General features: G+C 41.5%; 1 protein-coding gene across 1 annotated transcript; it reads right to left on the reverse strand.

Annotated features, from left to right (window-relative positions):
• Positions 1 to 334: 334 nt before the first annotated feature.
• On the reverse strand, positions 335 to 3,678 carry LOC147437105 (putative metal-nicotianamine transporter YSL6). Its single transcript, XM_086486631.1, has 7 exons — positions 3,057 to 3,678; positions 2,793 to 2,971; positions 2,609 to 2,706; positions 2,024 to 2,161; positions 1,722 to 1,914; positions 1,512 to 1,638; positions 335 to 1,423 (listed from the first exon to the last, which is right to left on the reverse strand). Exons 1-7 carry the CDS (start codon positions 3,481 to 3,483, stop codon positions 471 to 473), a joined length of 2,115 nt encoding a protein of 704 aa, XP_086342757.1. The 5' UTR covers positions 3,484 to 3,678; the 3' UTR covers positions 335 to 470.
• Between the last annotated feature and the right edge of the window lie 19,406 nt (positions 3,679 to 23,084).

Consider the following 23,084-nt stretch of genomic DNA (forward strand, 5'->3'; position numbering starts at 1 on the left):
AACCGTGTGTGTGTGTGTGTGTGTGTGTGTGTGTGTGAGTGAGAGAGAGAGAGAGAGCTCTATGAACAAAAGCGTAACCTTTGCATCAGTATCATCAACAAAAGGGAGTGAAAAGTGCAAAACCTTTCTCAAATAGGGGGCCAGCACCATACCATCCCCTCCAGTTGCAGACCTCTGTAACTCCAAAAAATAATGATGAAGCAACCCCAAAATTGAGAGAGAGTTTTGGGCGGGGGGAAGGGGCGGGGGGCATGCAGAACGTAAGGGCGTAGGCAGACCGAGTGGAAAGACAGCTCTCTCTCTCTCTCTCTCTCTCTCTCAACTTCGCACGGAATATTCAAGTTTTATAGTGCCATTCAGAAGTTGTATTTGTATAGACATACAAAGGCCTATTTACAACATCTGTACATCTGTACAAATGCTGGACAGACAGAGAGAGAAGAGATGCAAGCCTGTAGGCTGTAAGGTAGTTAATATGCTGGTAAACCCATGTGGTCGGCAGTTTTGCTAGGCAGGAAAGTCATGCATAAAGGAGCCGCCTTCTTGGCAAGGGCGAGAATAGCCGAAATCAACGTCCAAATACCGTCGCCACAGATCAAGCCCGAGGCTACTGCTGGAACCAACAACTTTGCCTTCTTCAAGTTGAGCTTTTGCCAGACATAGACAATAACTGTCCCCACAAACATGTCGATGGTGAAGTAAGGTCCAATGTAAAAGGGAAAAGCCATTGCCATTGGGATGGGTATGTAGCCTGCCCACTTCTTCAGTGGCTTATCCCTTATGAAGTTCACTAACATAGCTCCAATGAAGAACCCATAACACATGTCCAGACAATGTTTTGGCAAAGCACCAAAGCCTTGAACTCCGATTGTCGCCATCTTCCTGTAAATGATGGCATAAGGTGCCTTGTACTCTCCTTCAGGATTTCCCACATCAAACGCATTCCAGAACAGCCAAAATGTGAGAGGTGCAATGATGCAACCCATAACCGTCCCAATTACCTGGCTTACAAACATGGACCTTGGAGAAGAAAGTGTCAAATAGCCTGTCTTGAAGTCCTGCATAAGATCAGCCGAGCACGACACTATAACCATCATGACACCACATGATACAAGACCCACCAACACTCCACCATTTGCGCCTGCCCATGCAGAGAAAACAAAGAGGCCCAGCTTGCCGTATGTCGATGCCAAGTTCCAATCAGTGAGCCCACACCCATACGCATTGCAAAATCCGAGGACCGGCGCCATGATGTAGCTTATGAAGACATGATACCACTTAACTTGAGGAAAAATATGCGGTACAGAAATGGTGGAGACTATAGCAAGCACAACATAGCACACGGCTGCTACTTTGAGAGGGATTCTGTCTTTCATGAACATTGCTGTCCTCCTCTGCTCGTCATGATTTATTTCCTCCAAAGCTGTCCATAAGCACATCGGAGTGTCACATGGATATACCGAGTCATCTATCACTAAATAGATAGCAATAAAATAGACCAATTGTGTTACCGGCATCATCTGCTTTCACTGGAAGCTTTTTGCTATGGGTTTTATACAAAGACCACAATGTGATAGCGCTTATCTTTACAAAATTGTAAAGACCGTCCCCCAAAATGATAGCAATGGCAACGAGCACCTGATAGGACAAAATGTCATAATAGTCCAACTTATGATACTCCCAAGCAAGCACCGCATAATCAACAAAATAGTATCAATTACCTTGTAGCCATAAAGACCCTCCAACTTTGATCCTTCAACTGCATCAGCAGGATACCAGTCGCCTGCTTTCTTTTCAAGCAAGGGCCACATTAGGCCCCATGAAAGAATGCCTCCAAGTAGCAAAGAAACGTTGATTAAATGAGGACAAATCATGCCAGCCCCAACGTAAGTCATGCTAAAATCAAAGTAGAATCTGACCAGAGTGCAAAGTAAAACGAAGGAATTATCTAGAGACCACATCATTATATAAAGAGAGCCTTGATCTCCCAAAAATTGACTGATAAAAAAGAACCAGAACGTACTTGTATTGGTACGCCTTGAGCCCAAGCGTAGGAAAGCTATCGAACCCACAAGCATTGTTTAGTCCACTAAAGAACCACTTGAACATGCTGAAGAAAAAGCTGAAAAAGAAATACTTTCCCATGTACAGAACCTGCTTCCTGCACACAATTAATGAACACCCAGAATTGTAATGAATAACTGGGATAATGGTTACTTCTGCTTCAAAAATGAGTCCCTTCACACAGTTCTTGATTCTTGAGCAACAATAAACTTTATTCTCCTGCACTCATTCAAGCAACAGAAAAAACTACCAAAATCACATCACACACAAATTCTGCCATTAAAGAGTACTTACTATATGGAGACTCCTCCCTGCAATTCTAAACACCATCACTCTATCACAATAAGCCACTCTAAAGATTGACGCTACAATGCGCTATCAAAATCATGATACAACAACATTCTTGCGACTTGTCCGATGTACAAATATGGCTGGAAACAAGCGGGTATGATGACAACAAACTACCCTCTACAATTCTCAACAATCTGTACTCTACAGATTGAAAATAAGTATCCACAAATTTATTGCATGAATAACAGCTTACATGGCTTCTTCATATCCATGGGGTGTATGGAAGCTATTGATCAGCACTGCTGTTGCCGTACCGCTTGGATAAGTCAACTTGTAATCAATAATCATTATCTATGCATAACAAAAAAAGGCTTCAGTCTACACAGAAAAAATATATTGTACTTGTGTCAACAAATTACTGTGTTAGAAAGACTTACTTTGCGAAGAGGAACAACCGCCAACAGCCCAAGGAAACTGACAGAAAACATGAAACCAATTATCCAACTCAAGTGGGGATCTTTGATGTCTTCTGTGCTGTCGTGTGTGTCGTTGTTGCGGTTATTGATAATGTTGTAGGTCTTTGAATCTAGACCAATCAAATAGGTACCAAAGCCTCCTGTGATTGCACAAGGCAGAAGTGTTGAGCAGTGTTACACAATGCTTAAACCCTTTCACGTACACACATATGCAATTTCACTCACCACTAAAAGCCAGGCCATAGCAGGCCACAACACATGTCTGGATAACAGTATTCTCCTGTCGCGTGAAGGGCGTATGGGCAATGCCTAGCTTCGACAAAATCTGGGTGAAAGATTTTATAAAGAAGAACCCAAGCAAGCCAGCAGAGACGTTGAGGGAGGGGATAACTCCTGTTGTTAAGGAGAGCTTGAGCGTTATGATGGAGAAGACGAACCCAAGCACTACACCCACAATAAGCCCACGTAGAGTTATTTGCTTCCACCATGGCGGAACTTCCATAGCTGCAAACAGCTCCTCAACAGAAAACTCTTTCTCTGGAACGTTGCCATTGGCATGCTGTTCTTGAATGTCTTCTGCGGGTTTGGGAAGATCAGGAAATGCGTTCACATTCTTAGTGTGTTTTCCTTCTTCGACCTCTACGACACCCATCGCCTCTCCTTTATGAAGAAACTAGCCCACAGAGAGAAGAGCTATGAAATCAAGACGTTGAACTTCATTTTGAAGTTCCTGTAAAAGCAAACACAGAGAACTCACAATAGCTTGTGAGTGTCAGTATGTGAGCAATGAGCATGTTTGAGTGCGAAAATAAAGAAAACAGTTACGTGACAAAATAACAAGGCCTGCCCTCCTCAGGACTAAGAGCTCACGGGAGCCATTGCGCCAAAAAGTGGAATAAAATAAATATTTTTGGACTCTTTGGAATTGTTTCAAAATTTTGAAAACCATTGAGTATCCCTTTTGAATAATTACTCTTTCCTATTTTCCTCTCTCTACCTTTTCCCACAACCCACTTGTGCTCTCTTCTCTCTCTTCTTTAACTCTTTGTGTCCCTCTTTCCTTTCCTTTCCTTTACTTCTTTTTTGACTTTCTCTCTTTCACACAATTTCTCCTCGTGGGATAGATCTTTCACACAATTTCTCCTTATGGGATAGATCTTTAAGCCTTAAGGTCTCTCTCCCTCACCGCTATATGGCACGCGCAGTGAAAGTGTATTTATAAGATCGCGTGGTCCAAATTTTACAAAACTGTTTTGAAATTACAAATAGGCTCACATTTACATGTAACATTGAAATGCCACACACTTTAGTGAACGCTTGCAGACGTGGTGGTTAGAGCACATGCATCGCACCGATGCATTGGAGAGATCGTGGGTTTGAGACCCAAGGCGTGAGTTCGAATTTACTTTTTACCCTAAATTTCCATGACGGCCCGAATTTTCAAATATGCATCGAACGGTCCGAATGACCCCCACCGTCGATCCCATTTGAAAACGTTCGTGCCAAATAGAGGGGAGGCTCTCCCCGGATAGTTTCCTGCAACGTTAATATTCTCTTATTCTCCTCCTCCTTCTTCTCTCTCTCTCTCTCTCTCTCTCTCTCTCTCTCTACGATTCCACAGGGACAGCCTCACGACTAAAGAACACGGGGTCTTAAATGCCCCCCCCCCCGGCGCGATGGGATCCACAGAGGAGAAGTCCAGGCACAAAAGCAGAGACGTGGGGCACCATCCGATTTGGGAAAAGTAAACTCGAACAAAATTTGTAACCTCGGACATTCAGAGAATAAACTCAGACAAGCATAAGTAAATGTAAACACACCCACTTTTCAATGAAATGCACGCGTGCGCTCAATTAGGGCATTGGGCTGCCACAATAGTCATTCGAGCTCGAAACTATTGGAGGACTTGTCGTAAATTTTTTGTTTAGTTGTCTGTCTTCAATCCCCATGATGGGGTCTTCAATAAAGGCAGCTCACCCGCACTGCACGGGCCACCACCATCTCTGTCATAACCACATCACCCATCTTCCTTCACACCATCGTTTCAGCTCCAAGAGGCCTTGCCTACAACTTTTGCACTCCTATCAATCTCAAGCCCAAGGTCTCCATAGCTATAGTTCCCGAAGTAGCACATTGAATCTCCCGCACTCCTGCGGAGCAACGACCATAGTCCTCTATCTATCTCCCATCAGTAGAGAGGTGGAGTGCTTGATTTGAGAATCAGCAGTGAAGAGAAAATACGCTATCACCATTCCTCCATCATGATAGTTCCATAACCCTCCTTGCACTTTCATGATGATGCCCATGCCCTTAGGCCGGAGGCTCAACCTCCTACAGTCTATACCGCAAACTTTTGTTTCGAAAACTCACATCCCTTAGCTAGAAAGTGATAAATGCTCAGCTAAGCAAATCCAATGATTGACCATGCAATTCATTTAGACCGCCAAATCTTTTACCCACTTTTCATTATAAATGGCCACTAACGTACGAGACCAATCATCTTTCTTTTGGACAAAAAAGAAATTTTTTATTTTAGGTCAGTGCCTTTGGGCAAGCCAAAAAGTTAAATCCTTATTTTTAGCCAAGAGTCTCAAGTGATGAAATCACTAGGCCTCCCAGTTAAAGACTTCTTCAGTGACATAGGAACCTCAATTTAACATTTGGAAGCATGCTATTCTTGTTGAGCTGGACTCCATCAAGTGGAATGATACATGGAAAGTGTGACATTTGGAAACAGGCTATGCTCGTTGAGTTGGACTCCATCAAGAAAAATCATACATGGAAGTTGATATCCAAACCAAAGAGGAAAGAACCATGAGTATCAACTAAGTTTACAGATGTGGAAGAGTCCAACAAAGGTTTTCCTCTTGTTTCCAATGAGTGGCCAAAAATTAGTGCAAACAACAAGGTATGCACGGTCATCAACACCTTGGCTACAAAAAAGACAGAAGTACATTTATTTTTCACTAAAACTTGAAAGTTTGGGGCACCTAGTAGAAAGGTACTACTTTTCACATTGATTGCAGGAATCAAAAGCATTCTTGCACAACATTCACCTACATTTTTGTAGCCCTTGAGAAGCCCAAATTGCTTCGGCTCCTCCTTCATTGCAGCTTGCACGGGCTTCCTCTACCTCTCATACTCCTCAATGACGGCATCTACAAAACTCTGAGCCTTAAGTACCTCCTTTTACTCCTTATCGATGACCTTGCCCTACAACTTGCACTTGCTCTCCTCGATTTGCAAAATCTTATTTAGCTAGATGTGAGCATACTACATGGAATGAGCTGAACACTTATGACAGTTATTCAAGGTTGGTTAGAGTTAGTTCAAATCAGGATAAGACTTCATATATTAGATCATACAAGAATGGAATGAAATGCAAAGACCGAAACTAAAATATAGACTAAACTGGAAACAAGGACTGAACATTGAAACTGGACATCGAAATTGTAATATATTCAGATTAATATAGGCAAAGCACAACCATGTGAGCGAAGTCTGCTATGAGCTTGATTAGAGTTACAAAGATATAAGAGCATGAAGAGCTCCAAGATATAAAGCAGTGATAAGTCTAGTGAGTGAGATATCCGTAAAACTGAGTAATGAGCCCTATTCATAGCCCCCGATGCCTCTGAATGAATGTGCAGTATATCAGTTACTACAATAATTGGCCTTAGTAATTACCAGTCCAATCGGGACGCAACCGCCCTTCTGAATATTTGTTTGGAGACTGTTCCCACCATTTATATTTCCTTCCCCCCTTTCTTTGAATGTTGGAATGTTTCAAAAATTTCAACAGACCCCTATGATCAATCAAGCAGTAATAGTCCACCGAACTTTCATTCATTTGTCAGGAGCCTTCTTCCTAGGAGGCCTATAAAGCACTCGCAGTGGCACACTAGAACCTGCTTGATGCTCTCTTTGAATCAGACGGCACCGAGCCTCTTCCTTGAGTTGGTCCTTGTGCACTATCTTCATTTCTACCTCTTAAGGTATTAATGCATTGCAGGTCTTGGTATCAGGATCATACAATGTTCTTTTGCCCTGAGTGAGTATGGCCCTGGTGCGCTTGTGGTAGTAGGAGGGCGTATGAATCTAGCCTTCCGGAAGTGGCTGGTTGCACTTGATTCTGGCTTCAAAGAGAATCTCAGCCATCTCCCTTGACTGTAGTTCAGAGATTCCCCTGCAAGCCAGTTCCTTCTATAGGATTTTTGAAGCCCCAAGTGTGAGTTGGAAAAGCTGATTAGTGATCTTTATGAGCTGGCAGATCTAAATATGCCACTGCCCCATTTTTAGCTTGAATGTTGGCATAGCATGCATCAGATCATCTGCTTGATCTTTCTTTAAAGCTTTATCCAAGACCTAGCTCCATGTTGTCCATTCAGTTGTAGCTCTGTCATATCAATCCCTTAGTTCATCCACTATCTTGATACATGAGTACTTGAGAATCTGGAATAAATTCAATGAAGTTCATCACTATGTGATTCTCATGTTGCATCATCTTTTTGAAGATGCGAACTAAATGGTAGAGGATTTTAAGGTTCATCTTTTGCTCTCTGAGGGTCATTTTGGTTCGTGGCCCTATGTTATACTGGTGGCATTGCACTTCAAAAGTAGGGTGACTTTGTCATTCAGAACTCTCCTTGGCAATTTATAGCTCAATGAGCATTTCCTTTATCTGAGTTCTGTCATCCTTCCTCCATCTATAGGTTGGCTTATGGCCCAATCGCATCTTTAGATATAGCCCAAGACTCGAACGGACCTAACTGACATTCGTCGCCAAATTCTTTATGAATGTCATGATAGTCCAAGTGCAGGGCACCCAGGAATCAAGAAGACTTATGCTCTCGTAAGACGACAGTTTTACAGGCCAGGTTTACACGGCTATATCCAGGACAATGTATTGCATTGCTAGGAATGTCAAGTTAATAAAGCAGAGCACATGAAGGCAAGAGGTCTCTTGCTTTTACTAGAGATTCCTAATGGTAAATGTGAAAGTATCTCTATGGATTTCATTTTGGGTTTACCAACCATTGTCTGAGGTCATGACTTGGTATGGGTGGTCGTAGACCAGTTGAGTAAACTATGCAAGTTTATTCCAACCAAGTTCACAGTTAAGACTTCAAAATTAGCTAAGTTATTTGTGGACAATCTGTGCAGGTTGTATGGATTGCCAAGTAACATTGTGAGTGACAGTGATCCCAAGTTCAACAGTCGTTTTTGGAGGGATGTGTTTAAACAATTGGGTACACAACTCAACCTAAGTACAACATATCATCCTAAAATGGATGGTCAGAATGAAAGAGTCAATCAAGAGCTAGAGGACATGCCACGAGTGTACGTTAGCAAGAAATAATTATATTGGGAAGATTATCTACCCATTCTTGAGTTTGCTCACAATAGTGCTAAGCATGTAGCAACGAGATTTAGTCCTTTCATGCTAATGTACGGTTTTCAACCTAGGTCACTAGTAGTTACGGTGGGGTTGGCAACTGAAAATATTCGACAAGTCAAAGATTTTATCTAAGACCATATGGAATGCTAAAACTGGCTCGTCAAAATGTTTGACAAGCACATGATCTATATAAGAAGTACGTTGATGAGAAACGTTGGCAAGCTACGATGGGAAAGAGGTATTTCTGTACGGTGCCAGAGCATTCAAAAAGTCTAAAGACTAGGCCAACACCTAAATTATCTCCATGATAACTCACAATTCTTTCACACGATTTCTCTCACGTCTCTCTCTCTCTCTCTCTCTCTCTCTGTAACATTTAATGGCCTAATAACTTGTGTGTAGCAGAAATGAGCATGAACATAGTGGGTATTTCATTAGAATAGATTCCTAATGAGAATTACAAGAGTGCTTGGGTGGAGAGAGCAACAAAAACCATAACACCTAGTTAGATAGCATCGACAATACTTTCAAAAGAGAGAGAAATTAAGCTAATGACAACAGTTAAGGACCGGATTTGCATGGAGCCGGTCCCCCCTCCAAACGGCTTTGTATTATGGTTTCTCCCATCAAGAGAGACATTGTACAATACAATTCTTTGTGTTCCTTCAAGACTAGCTAGTGCAATGAAGATGAAAGCTTCATGCACTAAGCAAAACACTTAGCAACCACAACTTGAATTATCCCCGTTCTCAGACCCAAGACCTCACACACCTTCGAAGATGGTGAGAGCTAGCAGGGTATGAGAGTAGATTGAGAGGAAGAAGGAGTATCTTACGAGAAAGATGTACATCTCCTCACATAATCACTCATATTAGCATAGCTTAGCTTAGTAATTAGCTTGGTAGAGGAGATGAGCATGCATTGAAGCTTGGCTCTTGGTTGGATTTGCATCCACATGCCAAGAGAGTGTTGATGTAGGCTTCTATCTCACAAGCTTGGAGTAGGTGATGAGCTCTCCATTAAAGATTGGGAAGAGATAGTCTTCTTTTCTTCCACATGAGATTGTGTGAGTGTGTGTGTGTTAATGCCTTGCAAAAATCATCCCCCTCTCTCTCTCTTGGGCGAGCCCCCTTACTATTTGCTCTTCTTGCAGCCTCATTGGCCCTCCCCAAGTCAAGCCAATCACAATTAAGCAGCATAAGTGATAGCCTTCTGACATGTGTCCCCCTTTCGCCTTTTGTGAGAGCTTTAGGTAATTAAATAATTAAACTAAACTCTCATTGGACCCCTTTGCCTCCTGGCCAATAGGAATCAGGCAAGCCATGGGGCTCCTGAATGCTTATTGGACCCTTTGGGAGACTGCCCAATAGTCTTCTAAGAGACTTAATTCTTATTGGTTTCTTTTATTAAATGTTTTTAAATTAATTAAACTAGATTTACTCTAGCTTAATTCTCATTGGTCCACTTCAAGGGTCATCCAATAGGAATTGGGCACACCTTGTGGGCATCTGGGCTAGGGAGCTGACATGTGTCCCTAATTCCCTTTGTGTAAAAGGGCTTGTGTGTGTGTGTGTGTGTGTGTGGCTTTCTCTCTCATCCCCTAGAAGAAGGGCTCGCCCCCTCCCATGTAGGGATGTGCATTGACTTTGGAGAGCACACAAAGCATCCAATTCCCCCTAAGTGTTAACCCTTTGGGCACAAACCTTTGAATTTTGGAACCTTAGCATTTTGGAAGTCTTAATGGGCTGAACCTTAGGGTCTTTTTATCCCATTGTTGCACATGGCTCTTTTGCAGATGGCTCCCCCTTTAGATCCCTATTTTCCCTCCTTTGGATCCCTACTGTGGCCGGTCTGCTAGCTTAACCAATATTCTAGCTTTTTCTCCCCTGGCACTTCCCCACATTAAATGATCAGTTTAATATGAGAAAATCATTTAGGAGAATTAGATATTGATTATTATGACTCTCTCTCTCTCTCTCTCTCTCTCTCTCTCTCTCTCTCTCTCTCTCTCTCTCTCTCTCTCCCCCCCCCCCCCCCCCGCCAGCTCCATGATTTCACAAGGCCAGCCACCACAGACTCTGGCTGCCTTTGGGATGTCTTGGGGTAGATGTAAAGAATGAGGATGCAAGAGAGCTACACAAGACAAGCACAAAGCACACAGAGATGGAAAGCTTCTTCTTCTTCTTCACAGAAAAGAGAGTACAAAATGACTAAGTGCTAAAGCTGAAAAATAGCACATATGTACATGCGGTCACTAAGTGTGAACTCGCTAGAAGCGTACTAGGCTGGCACTATAAGTGTAGTCCAGCTGTAGAATCACTGGCAGAGATCCTCAGTGTCGATCACCTAACGCGCCAGTGAGTAAATGCCGTAAGCGGCCAAGACCCGTAGTGGATGCCAGCTCAAGGTGTAGAGCTCGACATCTCAACAGTAGATTCGCACGAGCGGGGTTTTCCCCCTACCGTGCATGCGGGGGTAGAAGAGGCCATTTCTCAACTATGTCAATTTTGGCAAAGTTGAGTATCCAGAGCAACGTTCGCTGACATCTACATGACGGGGTACAACTCTCGCCGTGCGGACACGCCCTTGCTTTCACCTATCATTTCATGCTCCACCGTCAATGCCCTTCACTAGGCTATCCCATCCGACAAACTACTTGAATCCAGACCAATTGTCCACAACTTGCCGAGCTCCACAACCCCACTTCTCTACGTATGTAGCTCATCTTTGGTGCCATTGCGCCTGTCTTGTCCCATAGCTCATGTGAATAGAGATCCCTCTCCGTCCTTGTCCCACTATACTTCGCTTGGATTTGCCCCTAGCTCTAGTTCCATAACTTGCATCGTCCCTACCTGTCCCAGCCAGACCTGAACACCGCCATTGTTGTCCACCTATGTTGTGAAATCCTTCACTACAATGCCAAGCCCCTCAGCTGTTGCATCTACGCCAATCGCCAAACCCGCTATCCAACCCTCTTCGTGCCATGCCACAACCCTGTATCCGGTGCCGCCTCTAGCTAGTACCTTGCACCACCTATGACCTATTGAAATCGCCCTCCCTGTTGCAATTCCATGCCTCGCGTTTGGTCTACCAACCCCTTGTGCATGTAGCGACATGCACTAACCACTGCTATGTTCTGTGTAGCACCTTTAGACTACCACCCTACCATGACCTCTTGTAGTGCCTTCTTCCCTATCTTTGTTGTAGTCTTTGCCCACATCCTGCCAATGCTCTCCGTTCTATCGGCCCTTCTACTCCATCCGAGCACTTGCTTTGCACGACAATTGCAGCTCCATAGATGCCCCCAAACCTTTGGCTCAACTTTGTCTTACACCCTAGGTTGCTACTATTGACTAGGCCAAAATCACACTTGCCTTACCTTCTCAAAATTTTCCTCCACCTAAACCCACTCCACCTCTGTGGCAACCTGCATAAGGTAGCTCACCCACACCACCGCGCGGGCCACCACCATCTATGTCATAGCGAGGACACCAATCTTCCTTCACACCATTGCTTCAACTCCAAGCGACCTTGCCTACAACTTTTGCTCTCCTATCAATCTCAAGCCCAAGGTTGCCATAGCTATAGTTCTCAAAGAAGCACATTAAAGCTCCCACATTCCTGCAAAGCAACGGCCATAGTCCTCTATCTATCTCCCATTAGTAGAGTGGTGGAGTGCTTGGTTTGAGAAGCAACATTGAAGAGAAAATATGTTACCACCATTCCTCCATGAAGATGGTTCCATAACCCTCCTTGCACTTTGATGTTGATTCCCTTAGGCCGGAGGCTTGATCTCCAACAATCCATACCCAAACTTTTGTTCCGGAAACTCACATCCCTTAGCTAGAAAGTGATAATTCTCCGCTAAGCAAATCCAATGATTGACCATGCAATTCATTTGGATCACCAAATCTTTTACCCACTTTTTTTTATAAATGGCCACCACTAACATAAGAGACCAATCATCTTTGTCCATGGACAAGAAATAAGATTTTTATTTTTAGTCAGTGACCAAAAGGGTACCCAACAATACATCGCATGCCCTTTGGGCATGCCAAAAAGTTAAATCCTTATTTTTAGCCAAGAGTAACAAGTGATGAAATCACAATGCCTCCCAGTTACGACTTCTTCAGTGACATAGGAACCTTAATTTAACATTTGGAAGCAGGCTATGCTTGTTGAGTTGGACTCCATCAAGTGGAATGATACATGGAAAGTGTGAAATTTGAAAACAGGCTATGCTTGGTGAGTTGGACTCGATTGACAAAAATCATACATGGAAGTTGATACCCAAACCAAAGAAGTGCATAACCATGAGTATCAAGTAATTTTATAAAGGTGGAAGAGTCAAACAAATATATTTCTCTTGTTTCCAATGAGTGGCTAAAAATTAGGTGCAAACAACAATGTATGCCCGGTCATCAACACCTTGGCTGCTGAAAAGACAGAAGTATGTTTCTTTTTCACTAAAACATGAAAAATTGGGGAACCTAGTAGAAAGGGACTAGTTTTCACATTGATTGCAGCCCTCAATAGCATTCTTGCACAACATTCACCTACATTTTTGTAGCCCTTGAGAAACCCAATTGCTTTGGCTCCTCTTTTACTGCACTTTGCAAGGGCTTCCTTTGCCTTTCATACTCCTCAATGATGGCAACAACAAAACTCTGTTCCTTAAGTACCTCCTTTTGCTCCTTATTGATGACCTTGCCCTAAACTTGCTCTCCTCGATTTGGAAAATCTTATTTAGCTAGATGTGAGCATACTACATGGCAAGAGCTAAACACTTATGACAGTTATTCAAGGTTGGTCAATTAGAGTTAGTTCAGATTAGGCTAAGACTTTAAAACAAGAATGGAATGAAATGCAAAGACTAGAACTGAAATATAGATTGAATTGGAAACCAGGACTGAACACTAAAACTAGACAGTGGAACTGGAATATATTCAGATTAATATAGGCAAAGGACAACCATGTGAACCAAGTCTGCTCTGAGCTTGATTAGAGTTACAAAGATATATTAGCATGAAGTGCTCCAAGATACAAAGCAATGATAAGTCTAGTGAGTGAAATATCCGTAAAACTGAGTAGTGAGCCCTATTTATAGCCCCCAAACTGGGCCTATGAATGAATGTGCACTATATCAATTACTGCATTAATTGGCCTTGGTAATTACCAGTCCAATCGGCCCAGTTGCCCTTCTGAATCTTTGTTTGGAGGATTTTACCACCATTTACATTTCCTTCCCCTCTTTCTTTGAATTTTGGAATAATTCAAAAAAATTGCATTGACGCAAGTGCAACTAGTCTTGCTTGGTGGGCATCGCTATAGAACAGCAAGACATAGACAAATTGACATCAAGCTCTAGCATTGAAGTAGTGCAAAGCGTATTGATGAATTTAAAAAAAAGAATTGCCTATATGACCATTGATTACCTCCATAATTGTCTGTAAAATGGTCCACTTTCACAACATTGAGGAACTTTTAAAAATGAAATGCATGTGTATTTATTACTCCAAGTTAGGCATAGTCAATTTTCTCTTATTTCTCATAGAACTTGAGAGAGAGAGAGAGAGAGAGAGAGAGAGAGAGAGAGAGAGAGAGAGAGAGAGAGAGAGAGAGAGAGAGAGAGAGAGAGAGAGAGAGAGAGAAAGTTATGTGTTATTGGAATTGGAGGGAGCAAGGAGTCTTGGCTATCAATCACACAACTTAGTGAGAAACATATTTGAAGAGGAAAATGCTAGGATAAAGTGTTATCCTTGTGCTACAGAATGGTTATGCAAAGGAGAACATTGGGCTACAATATGTAAGATGAATTTCCAAACAAGGACACACATAGATTCACATCAACACCCTAAGAATAAAGTAAACATGTGCAGAGTGTATCGAGTATTGCAATGCATAACTTGAATTTCCGAGCTCTGAGAAAAGAAGTGCATGTCTATTTGATATATAGATTCAATGATTGAGATTGAACATGCACTAGTGAGGCAAACATGTGGCTAAACTAAATTGAAGGAAGCATTGAAAACTCAAAATATACAGCAAGCATCAACATATTAAAAATTGAAATGCACTACCGATCTAGTAATCATGTATGGGTGTCATCCAATTGTGCAAGCCGGAGGACAATTTTTGAATCAAGCTACATAAAAGCAATGTGAATAGAACATTTCGTTTTGCAGCAGTTTTGCGCAAAGTGAAAATGCTAATTACACAGTGCATGTCATGCAAAAGTTCCGTACAAAATTATTATGGAGAGTTGGCATTGTTTTCTCTCCAAAGTTTATAAGAAATGGAAGTTGTGCGATGCCCTATAACATTTATGTGTTGCACCAAAAAATAGTATAGGCATAGGGAATTGGATACAGATAACGGACCTTGCAATGTCAGAATGTCCATTGTTGTGAATATGTGTCCTCTCTGTCAGACACAAAACATGATTCAAGACATAGAAAAAATACATGATATTGATTAAGCTCAAAGAGAAGCAGAGGTAACTTTATATTATATGTCATAAGCAGTGTAGGGTTAATTGTAGCGATGAGTTCTCAGTTTGAAATCCCAATTGGAACCTAGTAAAGCACGTTGCTACCATGAGCCATCGTATAAATTGCAAAGTCTACATGTCTCGATCATTAGCAACTATCTTATTTTGAAAACGTAGTTGTTGCCAAAGAGGTAATGGGTTTTGGACCTGTCCAAATTAGGTGGGCTAGTGTAGTGGTTTTGAGCGCTTTGGAAACACCTTCACCATGCTCATGGTTTCCTTTTGACCAGCTATGGACTGAGGTTTGAAACTTTACACCATTTTCACAGGCTTCTACGTGCCGAAAAGCATGTGTGCCATGTACGCAATGTGGCCAATACCATATAGATCAAAAGAGCACTCTGCTAATGATAGATCTAATTATATGCCACCTCTAACTATATGCCCTCTTATGTATATTCACTCCTATGCCATGCTTTTTGGGGCAGAACAATAGTAAACTTAGAAAGATGCGGCACATGTGAGCAAAGTGGAGGGCACTCTCTACCTTGAAACTTGTGAACCGATTCTTGATGTTGGAAGCAGTTAAAATTCATCCCCAAGCATCATTGCAACTCGGGCAACTTGATCATGAGGTGGCATAATCAGAGAATTCTCGCAGTCCCCTTCCAAAGCCTTGATCAACTTGTTCACCTTCCATGATCGGTCTTCCCATTCTATGCCATGACAACACTTGATCCACAAAGCACTAGACAATGAAGGCTAAAATAAAATGCTTTATGTGTCTTGAGTTGTCCCAAGATCTCCCCAAAATGCACCACGCATAAGCATCTGCTTGCTATAGTGTAATCAAAGCACCATATGCGGCCATCACCATGTTAAAAAGTGCATGCCACAAACATTGCATGGAATGATCGCTTTTTCAAATAGCAATTGCTTTGTATTACCAGTGCACTACATACCTAACAAAATCCTCATCCAGCCATCCAAAGTTAGAGCTCATAAGAAGGTGCACCTTTTGTTTTTACTTTTTTATGAGTCAGGCAAATTTGGGTACCAAAAGCATAGCTTAAGGACAATTCGTCTCAAATATAGGTGCCCAAAAACTCATCTACAACACTTAAGGAAGTGTCACATCTAACAATTCAAAAAAAATCATTTTCAGAAGAGAATCTAGCACTAGATGGGTTTGGAAACCAAAGGAGAAATTACCTTCTCTACAAACTGCAAAGCCGATAAATCAGTGGAAAGTTAAATCTCAAAAATAGTTCATCAACCGAAAACTAAAATAACAATGGAGAGTTAAGTCTCAGCAACCATCATCATTGTTACCGACATCTTAGGAAATCAGTGTGCCAAAGCATCTAGACGGTACAATCAAGCAAACAGCACATAAATTGCAAAATTTGCTATTTAGAAGACATCATCAAGATACCTCGACCACCGAAACCATTGAGTTATCTACTCAAGACCCAACTCTTGCACCGCATACTGATTTGAATTGCATTTACCTTCACAGCATGGTAGAGCCAACCACAGCTATGCATAGACATGATTGTTTAACCCATGCACACAGTCGTCCCAGAGTACTCCATCTAGGAGTGGGGGAAGGAAACTTCATTAATTAAGAACAATGTTTGAAGAGGGAGAAAAAATTGGATATGAACGTTTGATTTTTTGAAAAATTACCTTATAATGCCCTTAAAAATCATCAATAGGGGAATTTCAGTTGATAAAATCTCCCCGATTATTGTAAATATTGTATATACTATTAGAAATGACATAAAAACAGTCCTTCTTGCTTAATTTCTTTAATTTTTCTTGATATTGGAGCTTAAAAATAGAGAAATCAACCAAAAATAATAAAATACTCATTTTTAGTGGATTTTCTTAATTGTTGATCTTTCAATTTTCTTTTCTCAGTGCATTTATTATTTTCTTTGATTTTTTAATAAACAAGTCAAAAATTAATAATAAATAGAAAATGAGCTTAGATGGAGAAATTGAAAATACGCTAATGATCAGAAGGACAAGGCGGACAGGCATAGAAAATGTTGATCAAAACGACAAACGGAAGCGGGAGGCCTAAATTAGGCCGCCAAGCCTGTTTTTGCAAAATTCTCGTAGAATGAGCTAACGAAGTCCGATTGAAGAAATTTTCGAGTCTAACGTAGATTTCACGGCCTATTAGTACTAACAAGGGAATCTGGGGAAAAATAGTTTGGGAAGTCCGAGTATAGATATCTTAGGTAGCCCAAAACCACCTCAGTTCTACTAGTCACTCTTGAGAAGAGAGCTCTTGGTCTACTTCGCGCGCGATTTTCGGAGTCCACAGTCACCCAAGCCCAGCAAGCCCCACAGTAGTAGACCTGAAGCAAGAGAGGAGGAGGAGAGTAGAAGAGATTTAGAAAAATAGGGTGAAAAATGCAGAAGAGAAGCAATGGATTTCATTTTTGTATGTGACATTGATATAACCCTCGGTATCGATGTGTCGGTATGCAAGTCAATAAGAGCAGCAATATCACCGTTGGTATTGGCATCAGTATCACCGTCAAAATTCAAAAATTATTATTTTTTAAATTTCGATCTCCCTCCAGATCCAGCTACACACAAACTGACGCTCGTCATAAACGTCGATAATTTGGTGATGCTATTGAGTTGATCTCTTATCATAAAATCTAATATCTAACTAGCCCAAATGATTTTCTCATATTAAACTGATCATTTAATGTGGGAGAATAAATGGGAAAAAGAGTTAGAATATAGACATGTCCTTATGGATCTATCTCAACATGGGACCATAGTCAATGGGTCCAAATGAGAGATGGTCAATCAAAGAGCAATGCTAGCTAATCAAGCTTGAAAAACCTTAGGGTTAGATTCATTAAAGACCTCCAAAGGTTAGTGTTAAAAGTCCTTAGAACTAGGACCTTAGGCAAGCTAGGGCTCAGCTTGAGATGGGAACCCGGCCCAAGCTTGAGGTGATTATCGTTGTTGATGACTAAGGTGCTTGAGGTGCTTGTCATGATTGCTCACTAAGGTGCTTGAGGTGCTTGTCCTGCTGACTAAGGTGCTTAAGATGCTTGTTGAGCTTGCAAGCTAAGGTACTTAAGGTGCTCGTCATGCTTGATGATTAAGGTGCTTGAAATGCTTAAGGTACTTGGCGGCCAAAATGCTTGGGGTACTTGAAGTCAAAGCAAGGCCTACAAATGGGGGTGAGCCATGAGAGTAGGGGATGGGGTTGAGTGACCACTCCCTCATCCAAAGGACACCCCTTGCTCAAAGAGGCAAAAGGGACACATTTCAAGCCCCTAGCTAGGTTTCCCTCATGGTGTGCCTAAAGCCTATTGGTTGACCCCTAGAGAGGTCCAATCAGAATTAGCTAATTAAATTAATTTTTTATGCATTATTCAAGCCCTCTCTCTCAAAGGAGAAAGGAGGACACTTGTCCAAAGGCTACCTCTCTGTCTAGTTGTGACCAAGGCTTGTGGTTGGCTAGGATTGAGAGAGCCAATGATCTACAAGCATGAGCTAGAAGAGGGGGTCGACCATGCAAGTAGAGGTCTATCTTGAGGGGTATACTCTCTCCCACACACTCACACACACTCTCATTGTGTGAAGTGCTAAGTTCAAGAACCTCGTCTCCTTCTCCAAGCTTGTTGAGAAGTTAAGAGCCTACACCAACACTCTTGGCTATGAAATCCAAATCCAACCAAGAGCCATGCATCAATGCTTACGCTTTCCATCTTCTTCATCATCATTACTATGCTATTATGCTATGCTAAGCAACAAGAGTGATGATAAGTGAGGAACTATTTCTTTCTCGTAAGAATGCTTCTTCTTCCTCTTCCCTACTCTCATTCCCTGCTAGCTCTCTCCATCTTCAAAGGTGTTTGAGGTCTTGGGACTGAGGCCGGGGACAAGTTAAATCTTTCATTTAACTAAATTACGGGCATAATTGTGGTGCATGAAGCTCTCTATCTTCATTGCACCATCAAGGTCTCAAGAAACACAAAGCTTGTATTGTACCAAGTATCTCTTTATGGGAGAATCTATAATACAAAATCCTTTTGGTGGGGGTACCGGCTCCACATAAATCCGGTCCTCAACTATTTTCAAGTTCTCTAATTCTCTCTCGTGCAAAGTATTGTTCATGCTAAGTTAATTAAGTATAATGGTTATGTTGCTACCTCTAATCAAGTTCACCCTCTATTTTCTCAAAGTACTCTCGTGAAATGCTCAGTACAGTTTTCTTAATTCCGCTATTCTCAATGTTCATAGTCCTTTTCCATTACATCTCTTGTATTGCCACAACTATCCGCGGGGGGGGGGGGGGGGGGGGGGGGGGGGGGGGGGGGGGGGGGACACTTGTTAGAGATGTAAGTTACCACATCATCTTAAATAAAAGGGTTTTTTAGTTATCAAAATTTTTAGAATTGTAACTAGATTATATTAACAGAAGGGGGTTTTAATTGATTTTAGAGGAGAACCTATAAGTTTTTGAAGAAAAAGGGTTCATTTTATTACCTTATGCGTGTAAGTAAAGGGGACTTGGACAAAGAAGACTTTTTCATCTCTCCTCTCCAACATAAGGATGTTATCCTAGGAAGACTTTTTCATCTCTCCTCTCCAACATGAGGATATTTTTCCTAGGAGCACCATGGTTCAACCGCATGGGTTGCCAACATGAAGTTCCCTGAAGGAGAATCTACTTCACCTACAGGGAAAATAGCATGCATATAGATACTAATGAGTTCGGTCATATTATACCACTTGAAAATTCACCTGGTTTTGATAAGTCAATGAAAAGATCAATTTCCTTGTACAGGATTTTTGTCAAAGAGTCTCTACATGATGCTAATTTTTTAACAAAACAAAGTGTAGGAATCAAGAAGAATTATACTTGTCTAATTTTTTGAATAGATTCCAAGATGTATTTATCGATGAAATCCTTATGGAGTTACCTCCAAAACGAGGGGATGATGACCATATGATAGAGCTTCTATCTGGGAGCTCACTGCCTAATAAACCTCCTTATAGAGTTTCTCAATCTCAACAAGAGGAGATTATGAGGCAAGTGCATGAGCTGGTAGACAAGGGGATGGTGAGCCCAAGCTCCTCCTCCCTTTTGTTCTCCAGTCATTTTAGTGAAAAAGAAAGATAACAAATACCGCATATGTGTGGACTATCGAGCATTGAATTGTATCACTATCAAAAATAGATTTCCCCATACCACGGGTAGAAGATCTATCTAATAAGCTGCAAGGTTCGACCTACTTCAGTAGAATTGTTCTTAAAAGTGGCTATCATAAAATAAGGATAGTAAATGAAGATATCATAAAGTCCACGTTTCGTACAACGTTTGGTCTTTATGAATATCTTGTCATGCCTTTTGGTTTGAAAAATGCTCCAGCCACGCTCTATCGTTTAATGGAGAAAACTTTTAGACCAAAACGCAAGTTTAGTGGAGTGTTTGATGATATCATCATCTAGTCCAAGTCCTTGGAGGAGCACAAGCAACATCTCCAGGTAGTTTTTCAAACTTTAAGGGAGAACAAGATTTTTATCAATCAAAAGAAGAGTGAATTTTTCCTTCAAGAGATTTAACACTTAGTTCATATTATCTCTCAAGATGGTATCTGTATGGATCCATCAAAGTTGGAGGTAATAAAAGCATGGCCTAATCCAAGGAATCTACATGAGCTACAAAGCTTTATTGATATGTGTGCATACTAATAACGCTTCATAGCAAAATTGTCTCAAATAGCAAGACCATTACATGACTTAACAAAGAAGAACGTTAAGTACTCATGGATTGCTAAAGAAAAAAATTCTTTTGACAAGCTCAAAGATAAGCTTACCTCCCAACCAATGCTTATGCTTCTGGATCTCTCAAAACCATTTAGAGGCAATGCCATAAAATCTAATATCTAGATAACCCAAATGATTTTCTCATGTTAAACTGATCATTTAATGTGGGAGAATAAATGGGAACAAGAGTTAGAATATAGACATGTTCTTATGGATCTAGCTCAACACACGAGACCAAAGTCAATGGGTCCAAATGAGAGATGGTCTGTCAAAGAGAAATGCTAGCGGAGCTTGAAATACCTTAGGGATAGATTAATTAAAGGCCTCCAAAGGTTAGTGTTAAGAGTCCTTAGATATAGGACCTTAGGCAAGCTAGGGCTGAGGTTGAGGTGGGAACCTGGCCCAAGCTTGAGGTGCTTGTCATGGTTGCTGACTAAGGTGCTTGAGGTTCTTGATGATTAAGGTTCTTGAAATGCTTAAGGTACTTGGGGGCCAAGATGCTTGGGGTACTTGAAGTGAAAGCAAGGCCTACAAAGGAGGGGGTGAGCCATGAGATTAGGGGATGGAGTTAGAGTGACCACACCCTCCTCCAAAGGGAACCCTTGCTCAAATTGGCAAAAGGGACACATGTCAAGTTCCTAGCTAGATTTCCCTCATGGTGTGCCTAAAGCCTATTGGTTAACCCTTAGAGAGGTCCAATGATAATTTAGCTAATTAAATTAATTGTTTATTCATTATTCAATCCCTCTCCATCAAAGGGGAAAGGAGGACACATGTCCAAAGGCTATCTCTATGTCTACTTGTGACCAAGGCTTGTGATTGGCTAGGCTTGAGAGAGCCAATGAGCCACAAGCATGAGCTAGAAGAGGGGGTCAACCATGCAAGTAGAGGGCTATCTTGAGGGGTATAGTCTCGCCCACACACTCACACACACTCTCATTGTGTGAAGTGCTAAGTGCAAGAACTTCATCTCCTTCTCCAAGCTCGTTGAGAAGTTAAGAGCCTACACCAACACTCTTGGCTATGAAATCCAAATCCAACCAAGATCCATGCTTCAATGCTTACGCTTGCCATCTTCTTCATCATCATTACTATGCTATTATGCTATGCTAAGCAACAAGAGTGATGATAAGTGATGAACTATTTCTTTCTCGTAAGAATGCTTCTTCTCCCTCTTCCCTACCCTCATTCCCCGCTAGCTCTCTCCACCTTCGAAGGTGTTTGAGGTCTTGGGACCGAGGGCCGGGGAGACGTTAAAGATTTTATTTAACTGAGTTACGAGCATAATTGTGGTGCATGAAGCTCTCTATTTTCATTGCACCATCAAGGTATCAAGGAACACAAAACTTGTATTGTACCAAGTCTCTCTTTATGGGTGAAGCTATAATACAAAAGCCTTTTAGTGGGGCTATCGGCTCCACATAAATTTGGTCCTCAAATGTTGTCAAGTTCTCTAATTCATTCTCTTGCAAAGTATTGTTCATGCCAAGTTAATTAAGTATAATGGTTATGTTGCTCCTCTAATCAAGTTCACCCTCTATTTTCTCAAATTACTCTCATAAAATGCTCACTATAGTTTCTTTATTCCGCTATTCTCAATGTTCATAGTCCATTTCCATTACATTGGTATTAGAGCATTTGGTTTATCTTTTCTTGCGTAAGAAGAGAGGTCGTTAAGTTGTCCATGAAAGGTTAGACCTACTCATTGCAAAAGTGGGACAAGGATCTATTATCTTGGTCGAATTTAGTTCGAGGTACACCATTGGGAACTATACACTTAATAATGGAGTCTCTCGGGTCTTTCCTTTGGCTTAACCATTATTGAGCTACTAGCAAGCTCAATAGGAACCTAACAATCGGGAAATGTTAGACCCTCTCCACTACTCTTTGCAATCAACAGTCTCTTAACCATGGGTGTAGCTGCTTGAGAGCTAATTTTCAAAGGTAAAGAGAGTAGAAACTAAGGTTTTTGAGGGTACCAAAGCACAAAGTATGTTATGAATAAGTTTAGTTAGCATGGCGGACAATAATCAAGAGAGTAGAATGAATATTGACAAGTTTGATTTTGCACATGAAGGTGCTACTGATGATGCCCCAAGGTTTGTGAACTATCTTGTTACTAGGTTGCAACAAGCTATGGGCAACCCTGCCTTGCAAGCCAAAGTTACTCAACAACTTCGTGCTTATGGGATTTTCCTTCCTCTCCAAGAAGAGAGAGAGCTCGGGAAGCCTCTTGTTGAGACTTCCAAAAGAAGACTATCTCTGATAAGAGAAGAGGAGGAATCCAATGAATGAGAAATAAATGAATCTCTGAATTCCTTTGAAGATGTGGCTCCACAAAGACGATAGTCTCGACAATCCCCAACTCCTTCCAATAGGAAAATATCATCCTATAGTCCTTCTCCTCGTCACTCCAAAAGGGAAGAGAGGAAACAAAGGAAGAAAAAGGCAAGAAAAAGGTCACCCTCTTCTCCTTCTTCTTCACCTTCCTCCTTTTCCGACAAAAGCAGCAATTATTATCCTAGAGAATACAAGAGGAGAGGACATCGAAAAT

This window comes from Adiantum capillus-veneris, chromosome 17 (genome assembly GCF_014529385.1).
Source record: "Adiantum capillus-veneris isolate H3 chromosome 17, ASM1452938v2, whole genome shotgun sequence".
NCBI lineage: Eukaryota > Viridiplantae > Streptophyta > Polypodiopsida > Polypodiales > Pteridaceae > Adiantum > Adiantum capillus-veneris.